Consider the following 16,040-nt stretch of genomic DNA (forward strand, 5'->3'; position numbering starts at 1 on the left):
GGACAAGACCCGACAAGTTTCCAAAGCTAATTCAATTCTAAAGCACCAAAATCACATAATCTTTCAAAATCAAAACCCAAATTTTTGAAATTGCAAGGAGAAAGACTGAGTAATAAATAGCAAGATACTTACCAATTTGTTTGGTTAGTTTTGCAGAGCTCGATGCGTGGTCGCGTGCCGCAAACAGTGCGGCAATCAAAACTCCGGATTGAAAGTTGTGATGAATTAAAATTTGAGAGCAAAAAGGGTCAGGTTTTCCTTGTGTTCCTCCCCTTTCAGCATGATTCAATGTGATTTGGGGGAAAGAAAGTGCATGTCTTAGCTTTTATATGATGGACTTTGGGCTCGATTTTGGTCCAAAATCTTTAAAATTAGTGTCGAAATTCGTATTTTTAATATTTTTAACTCTTTGGTTTAATAAAATTTAGTTTCCTAATTTTTTTATTAATAATTAATTTACTGACTAATTATTCATTAATTACACGGGGTTTACACCCTACCCACCTAAATAAGAATTTTTCCCTCAAAATTTAAATTCAGTTACATGTAAACAAGTGTAGATAGTCCTTTTTCATTTCGGATTCAAGTTCCCAAGTGTGTTCTTCAATTCCAGCCCAACTCCAAGCAACTTTCACTAGTGCCACTTCATTTCTACACAACCGCTTAATACTGCTATCGTCGATTCGAATCGATGTCACTTGAACCGTCGAATCCTCTCTCTATTGAATCGATTCAGGTTCTAGAATGTTGCTGACATCAGAAGTGTATTTTCGAAGTTGCGATACATGAAACACATCGTGCAAGTTCAAAAGATATGGTGGTAGAGCTAATCGATATGCCACCGACCCAATTCTCTTTAGAATCTGAAACAGACTGATGTATCGATGATTCAATTTTTTTGCTTTGGTTGCTTTATCCACTCCTGTTGTTGGAGTAACTTTTAGGAATACATGGTCTTCTTCATCAAACTCTAACGAATTTTTTCTTTGATCGGCGTAATTTTTCTAGCGGCTTTGAGCGGTACGCATTCTATTCCAGATTTTCTTAATCTGCTATGTGGTTTTAGCTACTAACTCAGTCCCCAATAAACTTGATTCTCCAGCTTCATACCAACACAGTGGAGATTGAAATTTTCTTCCATACAGAGCCTCATATGGAGCCATTTCGATGCTCGTATGATAAATGTTGTTGTATGCAAACTCCACTAGCAGCATATAACGATCCCAGCTCGCTGGTTAATTCAGCACGCAAGCCCCAACATATCTTCTAGGATTTGTATCATCCTCTCCGATTAGCCATCAGTTTGAGGATGGTACGCTGTGCTTAAGTTCAACTGAGTTCTGAATGCTCTTTGGAAAGCTTCCCAGAATCTGGAAGTGAAACGAGGATCTCTGTTAGAGACTATGGTGGTAGGCATACCATGTAGCCTTACAATCTCCTTAATGTACAAGTGTGCCAGTTTCTCCAAAGTCCGGATGGGCAAAAAGTGAGCTGACTTTGTAAACCGATCCACGTTCACCCAAACTGCATCAAATCTAGTGAGTCCTAGGCAGTCCAAACACAAAGTCTATTACGATACTTTCCCACTTCCATTGTGGAATTTCCAAAGGTTGTAGAATTCCAGACGATTTCTGATGCTCATTTTTTACTTTCTGGTAGGTTAAACACATCGAAACGTGCAATGCCACATCGTTCTTCATTCCTGGCCACCAGAACATCATCTTTAGGTCATGATATATTTTGGTACGTCTTAGATGGATTGAAAGCTTACTTCAATGGGCTTTTATTAACACATCTTGCCTCAAATCTCCCATATTTGATATACAGATCCTTCCCTTATACTTCCATACTTCTTCTCTGCCTTGTGTGACTTCTCCTGGTTTCTTTTCTTCAACTATTTGCAATATTTTCCGCATCTCCTAATCATTCAGCTAAGCTTTCTGAATCTCAGCTTTGAAGCCGCTAGAAACATGCAACTGATTCAAACACAAATTACCTATTACTTATCTGATGCCCAAGTTAAGATTCTCAAACTCTCTCAATAGCTTCTCTTCCTTAACCATCATCCACGCAACACATTGATCACGGAATTCGAATGTCCACAACTGAACAGGCAAGCATCGGGTCGCACCAAGTAATACCTCAGGTGAGTGAGGGTTTATCCCACGAGGATTGATAGACTCAACAACAATAGTCGAATGAATCACTTAGTCAGGCAAGTAGAAAGTGATGTTTTTTGGTTTAAAAGCATTAAACAGTAATTTAGCAAATAGAGAACGCAAACAATAAAATCATTGAGAAATATATATGAGAAAGCAGTTAAGGTTTTAGAGTTATTTACTCGTCTGGATTAAGTTTTCTTACCAACTATTTTAATCATGGTAGATTCATTTCATGGCAAACTGTAATTGAGTAAACCCTAATTCCTTAGTGATTTAGTCTCCTCTAACCTAATCAACCACCAATGTCTTGGTCACTTAATGTAGTTTAGAGAGTTAGGTTCAATTATAGTTTATTAGCCACAAAAATCCAATTACCCAAATATGAGAAGATTATATGTCACGTATCCCATTAAGTTCAAGTAATTAGCAATTTAGGAGGTGCTCACTTTCAAGCTAGTGTTCAAGTGAGATAACTCTTCTAAGAATCACAAGAACGTATATAGATTATTCTTCCAATCTACCCAGATTCATAAGATGAAGAACAAAAGTAATCCTTGAAACTGAATCAATACATTAATTAAAATAGAACAACGATAGTCTTAATCCATAGGAATAAATAGAGCTCCTAACCTTAACCAAGGAGGTTTAGTGGCTCATGACTCAGAGAGAAAACTAGGGTTCAGAAAAATGTGAAAGTGCGTAAGAGAGAAGATCCTCCGAAGGACTGAATCTTTTTCCTTTTATATCAACCTAATTTGATTTCAAAACTAAAATAAATAATAAATTATAAACCTAAAAGATTTTATTTGTAATTAAAAATAACTAAATTTAAATAAAATAGAACAATTAAAAGCTAAATCCAACTAAAGATGCTCCTTTGGTGAGGTGTGAATCCGGATCATTGGCACTAAACGCTAGATCCAGCGTTTAGCGCCCTTGTGGGCAACAAGCTCTCATTCCTCTCTGGCTTGCTGGCGCTAAATGCCAGGCTTGGTGTTTAGCGCTCTAGTGGGCAGAAAGCTCCCTCACATTGCTGAGTTGCTGGCACTAAATGCCCAGGTCCGGGTTTAGCGCCAGCTTGACAGATTTGAATTCTTCTTCTCTTTTTACACACAAACTCTGCCAAACCGATCCAAACTTCACCTGAAATGATTAAAACACCAAAGCAACTCAAAGTAACATCCAAAGAGGTTTCAAACACTAAAATTTAATTAAAACTCAGTAAATTATAACTTAAAATAAATAAAAAATGAAGGAAGATGCTCACACATCACAATACCAAACTTGTACTATTGCTTGTCACTACAAGAAAAATACCCATTCATAGAATAGGCTACGCTTTTCTCCGTGTTGCCTTTTCATAAGAGAAAAAGATACACAATTGTGGCATCATTTAAAAAGTGTAGCCGTAGGTATTATAAAAATCACTTATAAAGCGTAGCTGTATGTTGATATCTATGGGTTCATTTTTTCATATCTAAGGGAGCGCTTTTTAAAGGGTAGCCTATTTATTAAATTTTGGGTGCACTTCAAAAGTGATGCCTAATGTATGCATGGCCAAATCTTAACAACACTTAGTAAATTTTTTATTCCACTTTCAATTCCCTCCAAAAGCACACACGAACCCTTTCTCCCACAACAACTAAACCTCACACCTTCAATTCGAAAAGTGAGACCCTCACCTTCGCTAACCTTTCGCGCACAACAACCCTCACCTTCGCCATTCTCACCTTTCAACACTCATCACCTTCCCATTCTCACCGTCGCCGTTGACTGTAAAGGGAAATTTTTTTCACCTTTTCACTAAATCAGAAACGGTGTCATATCCCCCAATCCCTAATCTAATAAACCCCCTTCGTCTCTCTTCTCTGTTCTCTCTCGTCACTCTCTTCTCTGTTCTCTCGTCGCTCTCACCTCTCATCTCCGGTTTCTAGCTCACTTCTCTCTCGGTCTTGCGCGCGCACTCACTGTCTCAGACTCAAGCTCGTCGTTGCGGTTTGTGTCGTCACCATGTCGCACTCATTCGCCGCCTTCCCTGCGCTCACTTCGCCGGTGGTAGAAGAAGACGGAACCAGCATCTTGTCCCTCGGGTGGTGGTGGTCTTCGTCTTCTTGTTTTGGCCATTAATTCAGTTGGTCAGTTTTCTTCACCGTCGATCCCAGGTGAGTTTCCTTCGGCCCTGTTCTTTCAATGTTAATTTCGATGTATCTTAGGGTTTCATAGTGAAATTAGAATTTTATGGTGGCGGTTGTTGTTGTATGTGGCTTTTTTTATTAATTGTTGAAGCTGAATACTAGGGATTTGGAAATTGGAATTGTACTTCTTCACAGTTTTATTGTTGCTCTCTGTGTTTGTGAAAATGCATGTGTTGTAGCACCAGTGTTGCTGTAAAGGGAGTAACTGCTGCTTATTTTCTAAGTCAAGTTGCTGTAAATGGAGAAGCATCTTCCAGGTATAATTTTGCTTCCGGTGGTATGTATCAATTTTTAGTTTGTTCTATGAAATTTGAGAGGTTTGGGGTTCTGATTTAGGGTTTTTATTTGGGGGTTTTAGCTACTGGATATGCCACTAGGAATTGGGGATTTTAGCTTCAGAATGATCCACCTAAATCGAATTTTCCTGCAGGATCAATGGCAAGCAATAGGCTTTCATTTTCTCTCAGTGTCATTTAATCGGAAAAGAGGAGAAACTATTAGTAAGTGTAGCTTCTGCTAAATGCATCCATTCATTCATTCATCTTCATCTTTTTCATTCCTATTACTGAATGCATAGTGACTGAACCAAAAAGGAAAAATGAATGTTGCTCTGTGTGTGTCCGTGCTTTAAATGTAATTTCTGCACCTAAGCCAAATTGCAACCTGTTTTGATTATATTTTTGTTAATTTTCTTTATTGTAAGATCATAAAGCTAAGGGTGTTTCGAAACTGATTCTAATGGAGACGAGAATATTATCAGCTTATACCAATACAGGCTAACTGTGACTGCTCTGCAACATTGCAACTAATTTTACTATTTTCATTTTATTTAACAAAAGTCTAAGCATAATAAAAACTGTTTCTTCTTAATCTTAAAAAATTTATTGCTTTGCTATTGTAAAAAATTTAATGGGGACGTTTTCAAGGTATTATTATTGTCTTGATTTGGTTCCGGTTATCATTGCTTTTGCAATGAAATTTCATTTCACATATTTTTTAGCATGTCTGAAAATTTGATGGTACAATTTGTTTATTTTATAAAGGATATTGCTTCGAGATTTAAAGCTACTATCAAGTATGCAAAGACTTTGGTTGACCTGTATTACTCAATAGGAAGTTTGGTAATTATAAAGGTAACTATCTGGACTCAACTTAACTATGCTTGGTGAGCTATGTTACATGAGTTTCTGTTACATTTCTCTTGGGATAATGGTGTATTGCTGGAAATTTTGGAAATTTTTTCTTCTCTGTACTTGTGAATTAGGGCTTTATTTCTTCTGAACCTTCAAATGTTATCCAAATATGCCCAAAGTTTCTTCTGTTATTTCTAAATATTGGATGCATGTGTCTCAATGGGTCAGAATCATAAACAAATAAATAACAAAATAAAAAGTGTTATCTATCTCCCCTGCCTCCTTGCTACTTTGCTAGTAATTATACACCAATCAGAATTTTTTGCCTTGTTAAATTAATTTTTGCCCAATAATTTTGGATCATTATAAATATATATTGGTCTCATGCTTATTTTCAATTGTGTTTTCTATTCTCTTCAGATTGCATGACTATAGTATTATTCAGAAACCTCCTCTCAATATGGTATTTGTACCCAAAGTAAAAAGAAAAAAACATTCTTCATATTCCTCAGTAGGACTCACTGCATTTAACTATTTGTTTTTTATTTATGAATAGACTTATGAAAAGGCTAGAAATGTTGTGGCTCTTGCACTGAGTCCAGTTGTCAAAGCTCTTATTAATTCATAAATCATAAGCTTTATCCAGAAAATGATGAAATGCTTTCTAAGTGCTTGCTAGATCATTTGGGACTTTCTAACTCTAATGACTTAATGAGCACATAAAAGAAACATGTAGTCTTGTTTGATTATTCAATTAACTTTTGAAGCTGTTCTAGGCATATGTGTTAGGCTGTTAGCATTTAACAGTTTCTGTACTAATAACAACAATAAATTTTACAAAATTAACCTAATAACCCTCACTAATTGTTATTAAAAAACATTGGTGTCTATTGCTTCTTGAAGTGTTTATCTTAGTAATGTTCAGCTTCTTTTAGACAGCTAGAACTTACTCGAAATTTGACGTGAATGAGCACCTATTAAGAGTGAAGCAAAAGGAACATATTTGTTCTTTATCTTACCTTCTGATAAAGAATAGAATAGTGTCCTTATGTTTATCAATTTGCCTGGTTTTTATTTTTGACATTAACTCCACCTTAAACAATTTTGATACTCACTTATTCACTTACAAAATCCACCAATATCATGGTTTTGCAGATTGACGAAGAGCTTCTTTAGGAAGTGGTTAATATGGAATTTGACAGAAATCAATTGGTTGAATCTTTATGCAACAGGATCCAAAATGAGGTCTGTGCCCTTCATTCTCTCCTTTCATGTCTTCTTGATTGTCTCTTATTATTATCTATATATTTCTGGTACTGTGGCAAACTACTTGTTATTGGATAACTGGTTCCATGTTTCTAGTGGCTATCTTGGAGCTGAGTTTCAAGAGACTATGGTTGACTCTTTACCTTAGATAGTTGACTCTTTTAAGTCTTAATGGATCTAATAATATCTCTTCCTCTGCTCAATATCTCCCACTTATTTATTTATTTTCATGTGGTTTTGTTGTTACCATGTTTGGTTAATGTGAGTGTTGAGCTGAAAAAGAGTAATGTCTGTGTTCTTTGAGCAATTGACTAATGTTGTTGGGACCCTTCATTTTAATGTTTTCCTTTAATTTTTCAATATGAAGTGAATGACCCTTTTGCCTTGTGAACATGGAGGTTACTAAGGAAGAGCTTAATACAAAAACGAGAGAAAAAAGTTTCCAACTTTGGTCTGAAAAAAACCATGCAAAGTTTCTAACATGTTTGTGTTTTGTTTTGTGGCAGATGGGGCTGGTGATGATTTGTTTAAAGAGCTATGGAGGCTGTGTGCAGGGCCATTAATGGATGTTTCTTGTGTTCAAGACAGAGTTTTTTATTTCCCTCAGGGTCACATTGAATTGGTATGATATACACTTCTTTACCTTGTTTCTGATTTTGTTTGTGAATTTCATTTTTTTCCATTTTTGTGCTATGTATGCTTTCAAATTTAAGCCTTAAGGGGTTTAGTAAGTGATATAATTTTGATTTTTTTCTTTTGTAGTTGCCAGAACCTACAGAACAAGATTTGAGGCAGATGAAGAACCAGAAATCTCCCAAATACGATCTTCCGTCGAACAAGATATTTAAAGAACAAGATTTTTTTCTCTTCTATCAGAAGGTTAATAACTTTTATTAGAAGATACTTATGTAGGATACAATATTTTGGTTTTTTATAGTTTATTAGTAGTAAATTCTAAGTGGTCTAATGTATATTTTGATATGGGTATGTTTAATTTAGTGTGACATGTATGAATACTCATTTATGATCATCCCAATATTTTTAGTTCATTATAAATATATTTTGTTAAAGGATAATTTTTATTATTTAAAGAATATTGTATGGTATTATTATGTATTTATTTTTATTTTATAATTTTTGACTAATTTAATTAAAAAAATAGGATTATATATATAATCATATTACTAAATATTAGGTTTTAGAAAAAAAATTATTAGAATATATATATATAAACAATAAGGGACCTAAGGCTACACTTATATATAGTAGCTATAGTATACAAAAAAAAAAGAGGGATCTAAGGCTACGCTTATAAAAAGTAGTTATGGTATACAATGTAGTTACGCTTTACAAGTGATGCAGTAGCGTTGAAAAGCGTAGCCTATTCTGGAAAAATGAAAGCTGAAAAGCGTAGCCTTTGGTTCTGGACAGCATCACTTGAAAAGCGTAGCCTATTCCCAAACGCTAAAAGCGTAGCCCTTGGTGCAGAAAAGCGTAGCCTTTGAGAAAAGGCAACGGCCGAATAGGAATCACCCCAAAAAGCGTAGCCGTAGCCTAAGGCATCATTTTTTTTCACTTTTGGCTACACTTTTCAAATGTACCTGAATGGGTGTTTTTCTTGTAGTGTTGTCCTCAAGCAACTAAAAACAGTATAGGACTCAGAAGAGAACATGCCTAAGACTTGAGTGTTCATTTAAGCTCTTGTCCAATTACTGAGTGGGGTTAGTGCCACTGTGATTCTGAATAGGTTTGGCATCTCACTATCCTTTGAAGCTCAGAAATATTGATATCATTCAGAACTAGAACTTGGATGATATTGTGGATTCTCTTACATCTTAAGCTCTGATTGATCCTTGAACGCAGCTTTTTCTTTTCTTTGGTGCTTTGCACCTTAAGCCTAGCCGTGACTCTAAGTGTTTTGTCTCAAGCTTAGCTTGATACAGGAACACCACAAGTACTTGACTGAGGAGCTTTTTGAGTTCTAATTTTTCATTTAATTTCTCCCAGTCAGTGGTGCTCAGAGCCTTTGGCATACTCTGTAATGCACTTAGTCTCGACTCTTAGTGTTCTGTCTCAAGGGTTACTTCACACTTTCGCACCATAAGCATATGGTTAGGAAAATAACTCTTTGAGCTTTTAATCATATTTGACCTTCCTAACCATTGATGCTTAGACCGTTGGACCTTGCTTTTTATTTTTCTTTTTTATTATTTGTTTTTCTTCAAACATCAATGTCTTACTCAATTTAGAGAATCCATAATATTTCTCTAAGTTCCTATACCTCAGGAATCAACATTCTTAACTATAATATCAATTATGCACTGTTCAGTTCATGCATTCAGAATTATAGATAATATCACCACACCAAAGTAACCAAAATAACTCATAATATATAACTAAAGTCTCATGCATTTTACTACTTCTTTTCTTTTTCTTTTGATTTTTCAAACTCAGTGAGCAATACATGAGACATCTTTCAAAATAAACATAAAATATCAAAATAAATAACTAAACTAGCACTACAAGGGAGGCGTGAATTGGCGGCGGTTTTTTTCTTGATTAGCGACGGTTTGAAACCGCCGCAAACTCAAATGCCGGCGGTTAACCGGACCACCATGGATATAGGAGCCGGGATTGGGTTTGGCGGCGGTTTTCACCAACCGCTGGTATAACCGTTGCTAAATCAAAATTTTGTGGCACACCAATAGAAAACCGCCGCCAAATGAGACGGACACAATTTGCTTCATATTTACCGGCAGTTTCCAAACCGCCGCAATTTATCATGATATGTCCAAGTTTCCACACAACCGCCGCTAAATGGTGCTATAGTTTTGGTCAAAATTACCGGCGGTTGCAAACCGCCGCCAGATGTAACAGTTTTTATAATATTTGAACTCAAACAGAGGTGGTTTAAAACCGCTGCTAATTTAAGAAAAATTAAAAAAAAGGAAATTTGAGTTTTTCAAAAAAAAAAAACACGCATAATTTATTTAAAATATTATTGAATTATTTTTTAATTTTTTTTATAATTTTTATTATTTTAAGAGTGAATATTTTCAACCTTAGAATCTAAACTTGTAGCAAAAACAAAATTTAAATATAAGCAAAACAAAATAATATATCCATCAAAATACAAAGTAAATAAATCTCTTTCAAAGAGTTGCTCAGTCTATTTCAATAAAATGTTTGCTTCAATGTAAAATAACTCCAATCCTAACATTATATTTTTCACTCTATCATTCCACGAAACTCATCCCTGCAGCGATGTTAGGTGGCAGCTCCTTACCCCGCCGTTGAAACAGATAAATCAGATCACTCTCTATTGCCTTCATCTTTTTCTTCTCTGTTGCTGCCTCATCCTCCATCGCCTTCCTCTTCAATTTCTCGCCTTCCAGCTCTGCCTGCAGTTCAAGCAACTTCCTCTGGGTCTCCTCTAGTTGGACTCTGTTGCCAGGCACATGTGAATTTGAACCAAAGAATTGACTAGGAGTCGGTCCAAAACCCACACCACGTACTCTACCCGGTTTCTCTTTTTCGAAAACCTAAGCAATGGAATCATTTTGAGACAACATTCTAAAAGACTCATCCTGATGCTCAATCTCCTCAATTCTTTCCTACATACACAAATTAGCAATCTCCTCAATTAACTGTATCACTTACATCACGATAAAAAACACACAAATATAGTAGCAAAAAAATTTAATATTACACATAAACTCTCAGTCAATAAAAAAGCCAAAGGCGAATGAAAAGAAAAATAACAAACAAACAAGAAATTAGCATTGATTTCTGATAGTAAATGAAATGTTTTAAAGATTAGCATCAATGATCATATTATATATAAACTCACAACATAAAGATGTGATAGTTTAGTTCAGCATACTATAGAATTTATAGGCTATCTCTAATTCTTTACACACAGTAAGATCATCACATTATAAAGTGAGAACACCATAACAGTTCAAAGAAGCCTTCTCCCTATACGCAACGCATGGTGCAGCATATTTTAAGCTTGGAGCATGCAATATCATAGTAATGTGCAAAGATATGCACTATGAACCAAAACCCAAAAAAAGGGAATTCTCCTAAACTTACTTGTGTTAACCTTTATCAATTAACTCTTGAGATTCCAACGTGGGAGCATAATTGAGCATATTTACAACATGGGGTGCCATAAATTTACTTAATTTGAATAACACAATTAACAAATTCATAAATTTACAACATGGGGTGGGATAAAGGTACTTAATTTCCCAACCATTCAGTCACAATATTGATAATTCTCCAATCCTGACAAAGCTAAGAGAAGGTTAAAAAAAAGAGGATAGTCATAATTTGATTACCTTGAAAGAAAACAAGTGCTTTCTGGTAGCTGCAAAGGCAAGAGAGGCAGAGGAAGAAGCGATGGGAGAGAGTGAGAGTGAATGAAGTGTGTTTGTAGAGAGGGCTTAATAGCTATAATTTAATTACTACTAAACAGGAAACGCTTTGTGCTTGGGGCATGTTTTTGCCTTTTAACTATGGAACCCCACTCTTGTTATATTTTGCCTAGTTTAATGGAAAAAAGAGAGAAAAATGAAGCTTGTTTTCTTGTCCACAACACCCTTTTCACACTTTTCTTTTTTCCTGTACTGTACTACTATATAATAGCTTGCTTTTATTTTTTTTAGTCCCCCAGAAGAAGAGTAAGCAGCCGCATGGGAATCTCTATTATATCCAATATGCAAAGTAAAGCTAATAATAGTGGATCAGAAAACACAAGTGGTGCTAGCTACCATTCTAGCCCTCACCACACCTGTCAGCCTTTAAGGACTGTGTTTACCATTATTTGCAAGGGATTGTCTATTTTCTATTCTAACAAATTTTAAACATTATAAATTAAAAAATTATTTAAAATATAAAAAAATTAATATTTTCGATTAATCTGGAATTTGGAAGCTTAGTTAGAGTTGGTAAATTATAACAAGTAGTACTTACACCAATTGCTCTTGCTTCTTCATTGATATATGAGCCATCTTTTTTTTGTGCACTGTAATCCATAACTCTCCTCTACCAACTCTCCTTCCTTGTTCTTCTGACTGTAACAACAAAGTTTTTGCCATTACCGTATTCCACAAAATCAAGGAAAATTAAGTCACAGAGATAGTCTAATAAGTGAAAAAAAGTAAAGTACCTCTTCTTCCATCCGCCGTGCGAAATTTTTCGAACCACCAGTGTGAGTATATAGTTGTTTTGATCGATTTTGATTGTGTTTTTTCTGCACTTCTCCTATTGGTCCATCAGAGACAAAGGGCAATTAGAAACTGATAGAAACAGACTCAATGCAACATAAATGGTATTGTTGTGTAACAACGATACAGTAGATTACCTTTGTCTCAGCTTCGGCGCGATAGTCAAGGAATAATCTCCAATGCTCTCGATCAATTCCCGGCAGGCGATGCTCAATATTTTGTTCAGTCGTGAATGTTGGCTCATAAAAATGGTCATACAACCTCAGCCTTGTTTCCTTCCAAGACTTCCCCATACTTTTCAAAATATTTTTCTTGATAGTTCCTTCGCTATCTTCATCAAAGTGGAAATTTTGCTACACAGATAATACAAGTTGTCAATAATTGTAAAAATAATCAGATTTAATTCAGAAGGGGATATAAACTTTTACCTTGACACATTCGTTATAAACATTATCTTTAGTGGTAATCTGACGCCAACTTTTCCTACAGATAGGAAATTTTCCATAATCAGATCCCAGCAGACCAAGCACGCCACTCAACAGTCCAGTTTCGTCTCTAATTGCTTGCTTTGCATTGTTGAACCTGAGCATGATCTTCCTACCATTAGTCCGTTCCATAGCCTCCCTCACACTTAGTTTTGCCGGCTTGATTGTGCCGTCAGAATCTATAAGCCAAATATAACATTGCGTTGTGGACAGCATGCGAGAGAATTAATATATAACATAATAATATTAACATAATACCTTATTATACGCCTAGCAAAAGAAGCACGATGGATCAGACCAGCATAAAACATGCATAAATTGGGGTAAAATTGCAACACTTGAAACAAATTTAAAAAAATTGACTGACTTTTAATGTAAAAAAATAACAATAAGTACAAATTTGTAATTTATTTTAAATGTCGGAGGCAAAAATAAAATAATATAATAATTCAGAATTTTTTATAATATTTTGATAGGCCACAGAATACATTTTATCCAATTAAAAAATATAAAACAAGAAAACAAAAAATACTTTGCAAACAATGGAGAAGGTCAAATGTCATTGACTGTGTTGCAATGGAAAGCATTTGGGATGAACGAACTAGAGTATAGTGTAAATTAATAACGGGTGGAGCCTAAACCATGTTGATGGAAGAAAAATAATTAAATACGATACCGATGATCTTAACCATCCAAAATTCTGTAGTCTTGCGTCCTCTGCAACTCTGAGCCACAGAAGCATCATGGAGGTCATCAACTTCTTCATCAAGAAGAGGTTCCTTATTTACGTTAGCGTCCAAGTTTAGATGGCCTAGCAGCGAGTTCTGGGCACTACTTGTGCTCACCTGTGGAGCAGGCCGTGGTTCACTTCGCGGGGGACAGAAAGGGCGTGAGGTAGCAGGGACACTATCACCACTGGTCGGGAGAATTTGAGAGCCATCATGGTGGGAGTTCGAAGTCGCAGTCGCTCCCGCTTGAGGTTGCTGAGCTCCTGGTCCCAATTTTGATTTTTTCGTGAATCGAACTTTTCGAGCCATCTTAAACTCCTGACACCAACAAGCACACAAAAAATTATACGAATAGTCATGGTGCATAGTTGTTTTCTCTGATTCATATTCTCAATCAGCTCATGAGGCATTTCATTCTTGTTTTTTTAATGCATGTTAATTTTAAATCAACATGAAATCAGAAGATTATGAGGTTTTCAATAACAGAGGAAGTTTTAGAAAATTGCTCCTAATACAATGCAGTTTCATTACCTATATCCATGGGTCATCTATGAGAAAATTATATAGCCATGCATGTTGCTAGGTCCAGGTAAAAGCTTCAGTCAAAATATATATACAAAAAATAAATGATGGACGAATGCTTACCCGAGAAGAGAAGAGGGGACAACAGCCCTTGGAAAGGCAAGAGCTGCGACAGACGAGAGGAGCGGTAGGTCAGGCCTTCATCAGGAGAGGGCTTCGACGGCTTTAAGGCTATGTGAGACAGGGCTGAAGGTTAGGTTCAATTGGAGTGACGCAAGGGAGGAATAGGATTTGGGCGCCGTTTCTTATTTGATCTCACTTTTTGCGCTGGAAATGTGTTAGTGTGGAAAATTGGTTTCCCACTCTTTTATACTAATAATAAAAATAATAATAAAAATAATCATAATAATAAAACTAATAGGATAATAATAAAAACAACAATAATTAACAATGGCATCTCCTTATTAATTCACACCCACACACCGCATCAACTATAAGTATCGGGGAGCGTTAATGTATATGTTAAACATAGGAGTGATAATAAAGAGATTTTTTATTTATGAACCATAAATTATTTATCATATCTTTTTTATTGAATTTATGATTAACAAAAATTGTGATCTCTTTTACTATTAAAAAAGGCATATTATTCCCATATCGAATATATCAAAAAATGTATTACTTAACTTGCCATTGTTGATTTTTAAACTATTTGCATGTGAAGGATAATTGATTTTTCATTAGTTTTAAAAGAAATTTGTCTTTAGAAATTTTTTCCAATTTTTGTTGAAATTGATTTTCCTGCAGTGGAATCCAAGTATGCATGACTATTATAAAATATATTCCTTAAGTTAGAATCCATTCCAATGATATTAATTTCAGAGACAAATTTAAGTTGTGCAAATGTAAATACATAACCTAAAGAAGAGATATTTATACTGACATCCTCTTCATATGCCAACATTACCTGCTATATCCTTAAAAAAGACGCAGATCAGAGATACATATTGAACATGATAATGTTTAGCCTTCTGATCGCCAATCGTCGGAGAAAGAGAAAAATGTAACTTGGTTATCTTCTCTTGGAATGAGCTCAATCTAATTTGTAGTTGATCATTTTCCCAAAACTTACCCTGAAATTCTGAAAGCTTTTGCCAACTCAGAAATTGAAATCATTGTAACAGTTGAGAACCAAATACTAAGCTAGTTATATGATCCACAACAAGCACTTCAATAGGAGAGCAACAACATCAAACCCTACCTACCAGACACAAAAATCACAGGAATCCAAGTAGGCAACGAAGTTTACACAGATGAGAATCCAACAATGTTTCAGTACCTTGCTCCAGTAGTGATCAATATCCAAAATGCATTATCTCAGCTAGGAATTTCATCGAACATCCAAGTATCATCACCAAGCTCCCTTGCAGTTCTTCAAGAATCATACACTCATTCAGCTGGTACCTTCAAGAATGACATAACTAAAACCATGACATAATTCTTAAGCTTCTTATAAAAAAAATTTTACCATCTTGGATCAATGCATACCCTTTCTTTGCATACAAAGACAACCCAAACAAAATCCCATTAGACTATGTTCTCTTCAATCCAAGTGAGGGAATGGTTGATCCAAACAAAAAATTACACTATGACAACATGCTATATGCTCAGGTAGATGCAGTTGCATTTGCATTTGCAAAATTAGGGTTCAATGATATTGGAATAAAGGTTTCAGAAAGGGGGTGGCCTCCAAAGGGGGACAGTGATGAAGCAGGAGCAACAGTGCAGGCTGCACCAACATACAATAGGAACTTGTTTAGGAGACAAAATGCAAAATGAAGGAATACCATCGAAACCAAGGATGAGATTGGAGGCTTATTTGTTTGCATTGTTCAATGAAGATTTGAAGCCAGGTCCAACTTCTGAGAGAAACTATGGAGTGGGTAAAACTGATGAATCCATGGCTTATAATGTTGGCCTCTGTGCTTTTGCAACTAATTCTAATCCCTCCACTTCAATTTCTCTTACCTGCAACTAATTCTAATCCATCCACTTCAATTTCTCTTACCTCCTCTGCCACCCATAATAAGGATAATCAAACTTGCTCCTTTCTAATTCTTTAATTATCCAGCTATATCATTTTTAAACTATGTTAATTACAAAAACTAGTTATCTTCTTTTATCTATTTTGATTAAAATCAAAATTCATTGAAACAGGCAACACCATCGAAGAAATAACAAAGCCTTTTCTACTGGCTGTAGCTGTATTTGCTGACTTCAATACTTTGTGGCTTTGTCTAGAAGAATACTTCAATTCA

At 35.4% G+C, this 16,040-nt stretch overlaps 1 protein-coding gene and 1 pseudogene across 1 annotated transcript; one reads left to right on the forward strand and one right to left on the reverse strand.

Annotated features, from left to right (window-relative positions):
* Positions 1 to 9,856: 9,856 nt before the first annotated feature.
* On the reverse strand, positions 9,857 to 15,185 carry LOC112758946 (uncharacterized). Its single transcript, XM_025807737.2, has 9 exons — positions 15,062 to 15,185; positions 14,690 to 14,863; positions 13,846 to 14,049; positions 13,149 to 13,518; positions 12,416 to 12,651; positions 12,125 to 12,340; positions 11,930 to 12,024; positions 11,734 to 11,834; positions 9,857 to 10,370 (listed from the first exon to the last, which is right to left on the reverse strand). Exons 4-8 carry the CDS (start codon positions 13,507 to 13,509, stop codon positions 11,753 to 11,755), a joined length of 990 nt encoding a protein of 329 aa, XP_025663522.1. The 5' UTR covers positions 13,510 to 13,518; positions 13,846 to 14,049; positions 14,690 to 14,863; positions 15,062 to 15,185; the 3' UTR covers positions 9,857 to 10,370; positions 11,734 to 11,752.
* LOC112756958 (glucan endo-1,3-beta-glucosidase 11-like) lies at positions 13,830 to 15,760 on the forward strand (annotated as a pseudogene).
* The last annotated feature ends 280 nt before the right edge of the window (positions 15,761 to 16,040 follow it).

The sequence above is a fragment of the Arachis hypogaea genome, chromosome 16 (assembly GCF_003086295.3).
Source record: "Arachis hypogaea cultivar Tifrunner chromosome 16, arahy.Tifrunner.gnm2.J5K5, whole genome shotgun sequence".
In the NCBI taxonomy this organism is placed as follows: Eukaryota; Viridiplantae; Streptophyta; class Magnoliopsida; order Fabales; family Fabaceae; genus Arachis; species Arachis hypogaea.

What these genes read in the sequence shown, in the direction of transcription:
- LOC112758946 (XM_025807737.2), bottom strand. Translation starts at nt 13,509, where the DNA reads ATGGCTCGAAAAGTTCGATTCACGAAAAAATCAAAATTGGGACCAGGA. An exon ending in TTGGATGGTTAAGATCATCG is followed by an intron (nt 12,652 to 13,148) that starts GTATCGTATTTA and finishes TTTGGCTTATAG; the next exon opens with ATTCTGACGGCACAATCAAG. An exon ending in GCGCCGAAGCTGAGACAAAG is followed by an intron (nt 12,025 to 12,124) that starts GTAATCTACTGT and finishes ATGGACCAATAG; the next exon opens with GAGAAGTGCAGAAAAAACAC.